The sequence below is a fragment of the Hibiscus syriacus genome, unplaced genomic scaffold (genome assembly GCF_006381635.1).
Source record: "Hibiscus syriacus cultivar Baekdansim isolate YM2019G1 unplaced genomic scaffold, ASM638163v2 tig00110610_pilon, whole genome shotgun sequence".
Classification (NCBI taxonomy): domain Eukaryota; kingdom Viridiplantae; phylum Streptophyta; class Magnoliopsida; order Malvales; family Malvaceae; genus Hibiscus; species Hibiscus syriacus.
Genome location: NW_024062800.1, coordinates 6,649,033 through 6,657,898, shown reverse-complemented (window position 1 = coordinate 6,657,898; position 8,866 = coordinate 6,649,033). Strand labels below are relative to the sequence as shown.

General features: G+C 28.4%; 1 protein-coding gene across 2 annotated transcripts; it reads left to right on the top strand.

Moving 5' to 3' along the window:
* The first annotated feature begins 6,343 nt into the window (after positions 1–6,343).
* LOC120135557 (pre-mRNA-splicing factor cwf23-like) lies at positions 6,344–8,229 on the top strand. 2 transcript variants are annotated; one of them, XM_039151830.1, is made up of 4 exons: positions 6,344–6,634; positions 6,755–6,806; positions 6,916–6,983; positions 7,735–8,229. In XM_039151830.1, the coding sequence occupies exons 1-4, from the start codon at positions 6,554–6,556 to the stop codon at positions 8,065–8,067; spliced, it is 534 nt and encodes a 177-aa protein (XP_039007761.1). In that variant the 5' UTR covers positions 6,344–6,553; the 3' UTR covers positions 8,068–8,229. The 2 variants fall into 2 exon arrangements, with proteins under 2 accessions (XP_039007761.1, XP_039007762.1); XM_039151831.1 differs by having other exon boundaries at positions 6,345–6,618.
* Positions 8,230–8,866: the final 637 nt, after the last annotated feature.

The window sequence follows — 8,866 nt, the reverse complement described above, 5'->3', positions numbered from 1 at the left end:
GTAGATGAGCTTTCCCTTCTCTATCCACAATTGTTGTTACTTATATGGGCTTACTTTATTTTAATGGGTTATTTGGGCCTCTCCTCTTTTGGATCAACTGAGGGACTTGTTAATAGGCGAAATTGACCCAATAGATCAAGACGATAAAAGATTAGCATTAGGTTATCTTCAAAATTAATTTGGGATCTATGAGATTTGGTACAGTGACTTAAAACTCGTCAGTCGATATGATGAGTTTTAATAAAAAATATTTTTTTAAATAAATTCGTCATATGAGCGTGACGAGTTTACCTTACAATGTAATATTTTCCGTAAATCCCAAATTAAAATCTGAGTTGCCCCAATAGACTAAATTTTATACCCGTTTGGCTTATTGTAACCATAATTTGTTTTTGTTTGGCTAATCAAACACGAGCTAGCTTATAAATTTTTGGGCTTCGAATATAAAAAAATAGACTTCACAAATAAAATCAAGGAACGACATTTTGTTGCTATTATTTTAAACTTAAATATACAAAATGTGTTCAATTTATGCTCATTTTTTAGTTTATTGTTTAATGTTTATTTCGTATTAATTTAGTGCCTAACGTTTCATTTCGTGATTTAAAATGGGTCCAACCACGACGGACCATTTTTTAATCTTCGATTAAAAAAATAGAGACTTCACAAATAAAATCCGAGGAATGACATTTTGTTGCTATTATTTTAGGCTTAAATATACAAAAGGTGCTCAATCTATGTTCATTTTTTTAGTTTAGTGTTTAACGTTTATTTTTATTAATTCAATGCCTAACGTTTCATTTTGTGACTCAAAATGAGTCCAACCGTGACGGATTGTTAATGACCGTTAAGTTTGGTCGTTAACACATTCAAAATGTCAAATGTCATATTTTTAGGATAAAATATATAAATAGTCCCCAAACTTTTAACTTCCTCCTCTTCCCGCTTCTTCTTCTTCTCCAGGTTAGAGGGTTATGTTTTGTATCTCTGCTTACACTGCTGGTAGTTTGCTGACTTAGAGTATGAATAAATTTTGAAATGGCTTCTAAATTAATTCATGTGCATGTCATGAAAAAGAAGAGATAATGTACCATCATTTTCCCTTTTTTAAAGTGCAACAGAGTTAAAATTGCTACTGTAATGTGCTGTTGAACTCTTAGAAGTTTATATAAATGAAGTATGTTTGTTTTCGTTGAAGTATAAGTTCTATACAAGATAATAAATTTTGAGAACGTATCTCATTACTTGAGGGTGCAAAGGTTATTGGTTGCAAATGGATATTTAAAACTAATATGGATGCAAATGGTAATGTTGATAGGTATAAGGTGTGTCTTGTATTTAAAAGATATACTCAGAAAGAAGGCATTAATTTCCTAGAGACTCTCTTTGGTTTCATTGAAAGACACTTTCAAGATAATTATGATACTTGTTGCTCATATTTGATTTTGAGTTACATAAGTTGGTTTTCAAATTTGTGTTTCTCAATGGTAACATTGATGAAATATTTTATACGATGCAGTTATAAAATTGTGCCAAATGATACAAAACTAATGATATGCAAATGAAGGAAATATGTTTATAAGTTCAAGTATTACTCCCGTTAATTGTATAAAAAAATTTACCAAGTGATTGTCTCATTTGGTTTTGAGATGAATTTGGTTGACAATTGTGTATACTATAAGATCAGTAGGAGTGAGTCAAATAATACCCCTTATTGTTAAAGGAAACAAGTTTAGTCTTGATCATCACCCTAGGGACTATTTTGAAACTAAGAAAATACAAAAAGGTTCCTTATGCTTCAAAATAAATAAAGAATTTGATGTATACTCAAGTTTATACACATTTAAACATAGCATATGATTTTAGGATATTAAGTAGATATTTTAACAATTTAGATATGGATCATTGGATAGCAATCAAATTGATCCAAACAATACATTTAAGAACAAAAATGTCACATGCTCACATAACGGAGGACTTGTAAGTTAGAGATCAGGTTTTTGGACTCTGAATTGTTGAAATATGGATGTAAAATTTTGTCACATAAACTACTAATTATGAATTGATAAGAAAGACTACTTGAGTTATTTTTTGATAACTAAATTATAGTCCTTTGTTCCATATATAATAGAAAAACCTTAAGTCTAAGCACATAGACATTAAGTTTATGTTGTTAAAGAAAATTCAAAGTGGTTATGTGTTTATAGAGCATATTGGTACAAACTCATAATTGTGTGCTTACTAAGGAACTGTTACCCAAGGTCTTTCATGAGCACAATACTCATATGGGTATAATATCATATAAGGATATTAGTTTTAGTAGGAGTTTGTAATTTTAATGCTCGCTTATTATAAACACAATTTCAGTTACTTCAGTTTAAGGACATTTATTTTAAAGTTTTTTTCTACAGAAATAAAGTTTGTTTTGGTTTATCCACACTCTGATTTTGGTAAAATTTGATATCACTAATGTTTAAAGAAGACCAATTGGAAATAGACATGTGCAGTTCACATTGCATGTAATTTCCATGCTACGTTCCATGATTGATCTATGTCATTTGATTGTGTTTGTATACGTTACTGTTGATGAGTATAGTCATGATTGATATGGAAAGGGTCACTTTGATCCTATACGGATATAGTTGGTGGACGAGATTATTATATAATACCTATTGCATGATAACAAATTTTGAGCTCATAAGATTATACATTTATCAGGAAACATATGTTGCCCAAGTGGGAGATTGTTGGATTAAAATACATTATTATGGGTACATATTTATAATGCATATTTTTATCATAAAACATGACATAAATTTAGTGACCAATTATGTTATAAAGTCATAAGGTATAAGAAGTGCCATGAAAATAAAAGTGTAGATGCTATTAAAGTTGCATTTATAATTCTTATAAGTACAAACAATAATTGATTCTTAAACAAGCTATATAAAGGGATTATGGTCCCTAAGAAATAGACAATCACGTATTTTCTCTTGTCCTTGTAAGAGAGTTCATACTCAAGGGAATTCCATCTTCTAGGAAGATCATAATCAAAGAAAGATTAAAGGATTTTAACCTATCAATTCATTCAGGTACGCTTCCGCATCTAGTATTTATTTTATTCTTGATGATTTGACATAATTAGATCCTGGTTGTTTTTCATATTTATTATGATTTGGTTCTAACATTACTTTTCCGGTGAAAGTAATGATCAAACACCTTTGAGCAGTGAACTTCAAATTCCTCATTAGAAGAAGTAAAAAACATGTGAATTTTTTTATTTTTAATTGTCAATTAAGACTTTTCTTAATGTGTTAACGAAAGTTAACGGAAGAGAGACTAAAACTGAACTGACCAGTAAGGTAAGGGATCAAACTTGTTTTTTTAATCGGTGACCAAAATTGAATGCATTAAAAACATAAAAGATCATTTGTGTAATTAACTCAAATAATAAATATTTTAAACACACATGTTAACCTTAACAAATTTCTTAAATTAAAGTCCATTTTATTAATAGATATTTTTATTCAATAATGGATATGTTTCTTACCGTAATAAAAATTATGCCAAATATGCTATCCAATAGTTATTTGTGAATCTCAAACTAAACTGGAAAAAGAGAGAGGATATTTGACACTACAAAAATATGAATTAACATTAATACACAATGTTTCAACATCGATCACAATTTCTTATATAATTAAATCTTCAACATGATTATAACTTCATAAACAACATAATAAATGTATATAAGTTCTATATAAAAAGAATATATTGAGTCGATTTTTTAAAAGGAACAATTGATTATAAAGAGAAAAAGAAAAGGGTTAGAATTAGAGGAGAAAGTGTAGCTTGTTCTTTTAATAAAGCTATAAAAAGACATGTGTCATTGTTTAATTCATATTAAATTTCAACTTTCTCACTAGATCCACCCACCAAGAATTTATGAAAATTTAATATCTTATCAATCATTTTAGTTACCTCATCAATTATTTCAGGGTTTAATTATTCGATTATCGATATTCTTTACATATAAGTTGGATGAATAATTTATGGATTTACATAAAAAATATAATTTTAAATGTAAATGAAAGTACTTTTAGTTAGGCCTAATGATAAAATTACTCTTAATATTTATATAAATGATCTCTTTGTTTTTATTTTAGTTTTTCAAAATACATTATGTTGGGTGGAAATCATTAATTGATTAATGATTGACACATGTTGTAATAAGATATTTTCACATGTGTTCACTTGTTTATGTGACAAATATCATATCACCCAGAAATGATAATATGACACATATCACGTCAGTAATTGAACGCGTTTGAAAATATCATATCAACAACATATGTTAATTGTTAGTCAACTAACACTTTTCATCTAAAATGATCTATTTTAACCAATATTAAACAATGTATGCTAAAATGTTTCAAGAAAAATAATAGAAGATAAAATATCCATTTATGCAAACATTAGGTGTAATTTTATCGTTATATCTTTTAATTATCAATCAATAATTTAGATTTGAGCTAGAACTATTTAATATTTTTATTAGAAAACTTGTGTAAAATTCAATTCAAGTATAGAAAAATCTACTTTAAAAATAAAGTGGTTAATGCATATAAATTCAAGCGTAAAATAAAATTGTAACAAAATAAATCAATTTTCATAATCCAAACTTGATAACTTTTGGATAAATAAAATCAAGAGATTAATTATTTTAGAAGATTAATATATTTAAAGTTGATGATTGATAAGAGAAGAAAATTGGCTCCACATGCAGCCATAAAGATTAAAATTTTTGGCCTAAAAGGCTAAAAGGATCCCATGGTTAGCATGGCAATGGGGCCAACCGGAAACCCTTTATTCAACTACCCTTTTGATTATATTAAACAATGATATTTTATACAAAACAAAAAATTTTAAAGTATGAAAAAATAACATAATATTAGATTTTAAAATTTATGTAATACAAGCTATTTATGTATTGAATTTTGTATAAACGTAAATATATTAAATAAAATATATAAATACGACATGAGTACATAAATAATTGAATTTTGGTAAAGAACATATATGGTCTCGACTCTAGAATATTATTTTACTGAGAATTCTAATTATTAAAATATAAAATAGTCATATGATTTTAGGATATTATTTTGTTTTATCTCCCTATTATTAGAATTTATAAAATGATCACTCAACTATTTATATGTTCTAAACTCGTCTTTTTTAATTAAAAAATGATGACCATTTGTGCATATGTTGGTCGCATATGTTAAAGTCATATTTCAATGATGTATACTGGTATCAACGACATAATATTTCGAGCAATGACTCAATGACGTAATCTAAACGAATAGTCGATCACAAAATACAACTCAAATTATTCTTGAATCATATTTTACCATATCTTAATCAATAAGTTAACAGGTGATCAATAATTTTTTTAACGAAAAATGACAAATTTGAAACATATGAATACTCGAATGATTATTTTATAATTCTTAATAATTAAAAGACTCAACAAAGTAATGACATACATGATTATTTTATAACTTTTAATAATCGATAAACTCAACAAAATAACATCATATAATGAGAAGATGATTTTATATTATACCTTAATATTTTTGACATATCATGTAGGTTATGGATTTGATAGCTTATATATTCTTTAAAGAAACAAAAAAAAAAAAAATCCCGCACTCCAACTAAATGCCCCAATTTCATGTAATATATTATTTTATTAATTTGAGATGAGTATAAGGGAGTAGTATATGGTAAAAAATAATTTTAAACATTTAATATTGAACGCTTACACCCTTGACATTCCTAATACTTGAACTCGAGGCTTCAAAGAATAACAACAATTCGTTTACCACTAAAGTCACTCAGTTATTGCTGAAATATATATTTTTAATAATATTAAAAGGATAGTTATTTTCTTTAAAAATGTAAGGCTGATACTAAAAATTTATCAGGGAGAGTTAAAATAAAATGGAGAGATCCGATAATATATATGAATTAATGGTCACATAAGTAGTACTTATTATTTTTCAATTAAGAGGTTAAAAATACTTATTTTATTTATTTTTAAAAAGTTAAATTTTTCAATATTAAACTAATATTAATAAATTAATTGGTAGGAACCAAGGCTCCTGCTCGTTCCTACTATGGTATGCCCATTGGATCCTCATTTTGAGTATGAGATATTTGAGTGTCTATCGTAAAATGATTAAATCTTTCAAATATATATTACCGTGTAATCACTATAAATTATTTAAAAAATCGAATGAAGTTTTTTAAATGTAAAAAACCTTTCTTTCCATCAAGCCTCTCCACCTTTCATTTACACCATTTTCTTTCCCATTTTCACCTCCAAACTCCATCACTTCAGGCTTCAATTCTGCATTTCCCAAACCCCATTTTTTCCCATTCAATCCCTTGGAGGGAACAGTTTTTTGATCCAAACACAATGGGGAGAATTGGGTGGAATTCAGAGATTTCACAAGGTGAAAAGTCAGAGTTGGTCCTTGAAATTTGTTAAATGTCAACCACTACAATCGCATGTCCACATAAAAACCACTACAACAACACTCATTTCATCGACTGGTATCGCCTTTTGGGTGTATGTTTTCAATGTTTTTTCCCCCGTTTTCAGGCTGTTTGTTTTAATATTCCCCAGAATATTTCCCGGATTTTCCATGCCGTTTGGTTCAGTTTTTTTTCTCCCGTTTTCCCTTTGCAGGTGGCTGAAAATGCAGGTTTCCAGCTTATCAAAAGGCGTTACCATAATCTTGGTAAGCAAGAAAATGGAAAAAACTGAAAGAAAATTCCATGGAAAATCAAAGTTAATTGAAATGTTTTGATTTTTTATTATTATTATTGAAATTATTTCGGGTGCTTCAGCTTTGCAACTTCATCCTGATAAGAATAAGCATCCAGAAGCTGAGATTGCCTTCAAGCTGGTTTCAGAGGTTAGATTTACTTTTCTTTGTTTTTTCCTTGCGTTGGACGTTGGAATAAATTGGATTTATTGCTTTTGGTAGAAGTATAGAAAATTTGTTTGGATTTTTAAACTATTTTCTGCATTTAATATCTATACATACTTCTCATCCATACTTGTTTAAGTGTTGGTATTCACGGATCTAAATTATAGTCCGCTATCGGAATAATGGTCTTTATATAGCGTAAGAAAATAGTCTGAAATCATTAGTTCACAATCGTAATATCTGTAATAAACATCTGCCATTATCACGATCACAATAAACGTAATCGAAAATGTGATTGTAATCGTAATTTAGTGGTCTCAATGATTAGTGAGAGTATTATTCTCCTTCGATATTAGGTTCGAACAGCTATGTCTGCAAAAATATGTACGACTTATCAATAATTAAGAAAAATTATGAATATAAATTACCTTATAATTATCCAAAATTTTCAGCAACAAAAATATTAATATTAAATATCCCACTCAAACTAAAGGCTCAAATAGATGCCACCTTATATCAACCAACTTAGATACTAAAATCGTTTTCTTTATTTGCAAGTATTAGATTCATAATCAGGGATAGATCGTGTGGTTTTCATGATGATCCGCTTTTAAAAAATTTTAAATTCTTATATAATTTATATATTTTTTATATTTCCTAAAATTTTATAAATTGGTATAAAACCTTGAGTCCCTAGTGGTCACAACCCGAACTGTTTCTTGACTTGCACTTGCAGGCATATGCATGTCTTTCAGATAATAGCAAGAGAAGAGCTTTTAACATAGAGAGATGGAAACAGTTTTGCTACGAATGCAATAGAATCCCATTTTCAAATGACAAATCTCTTTTCATTTCCCGACGTTCATCAAATGATCACAGCAACTGTTCAAAATCTGGTAAATTTCTGCGAAATTTAAGAGAGATTAGGGATAGATTCAAAGAAGAAATTAGGGTTATAGAGAATTGTCTGCGGGTAAATAGAAGGGAATTTGCAGCATCAACAAACAGCGGCAAGGTTAAGATTGAAAGAGAAAACCGGGTTTTTTTAGCCATCAGATTATGTGTTTAAAGGTTACCCACATTTGAGGGATCAAATCAACAAGAAAAGCGAGAGATTTTGGGAATTGAAGAGACCGAGTGTAGATGAAAGAGGCAGATATTATTCACCCATTTTTCAGAATTCTTTGGAAACTGGAGGAATGTACAGGGAAATGCTGAAGAGCATATCTGTTTCCATTCATTCCTTTTCTTTCAATTAAAAATTAAAACAGTAAAATTACACATTTATTATCTAAATTATTAGTTTTTGTTCTGTTTTAGTATTCAAACTTTATTTTTTTAAATTATATGTAATACTTAGTTTAAGTTTCATTTCGGTATCTCCTCGTTAAAAATTTCAGGTGATGTTAACATATAATCATAAGATAATATCACAACATCGTTGAAAAAAACATCACATCATCAATTTTATTATTTTTTCAACTTTAGGTAGCAAATTGAAACTTAAACTAAACCCTATATATAATTTAAAAACAAAATCAGTACCAGAAAAGAATAAAGTAATAATTTAGATATTAAACCTTTAGTTTATCCAAAAAGGAAACCGGCTTGGGGTCCAATAAAGTTCTTTTGCAAATAGATGGAAAAAGATTGCACGTTGTCGACATCGTTTTTCGCCCTGGCGGGGAAAAACGATACCGACTCGGGGGTTTTCTCTTTGAAAATCATTTCGAAATGTGAGGAGTTGCCATCTTTCAGTTAAGGTGCGATTAGAACACCATAAAAACCGAGTGATTTTAATAAAACATTTTATTTTTATCAAAATACCGAGTTTTAAGGTTTGTGAAAATCTAGAAATCAAGTTCGGG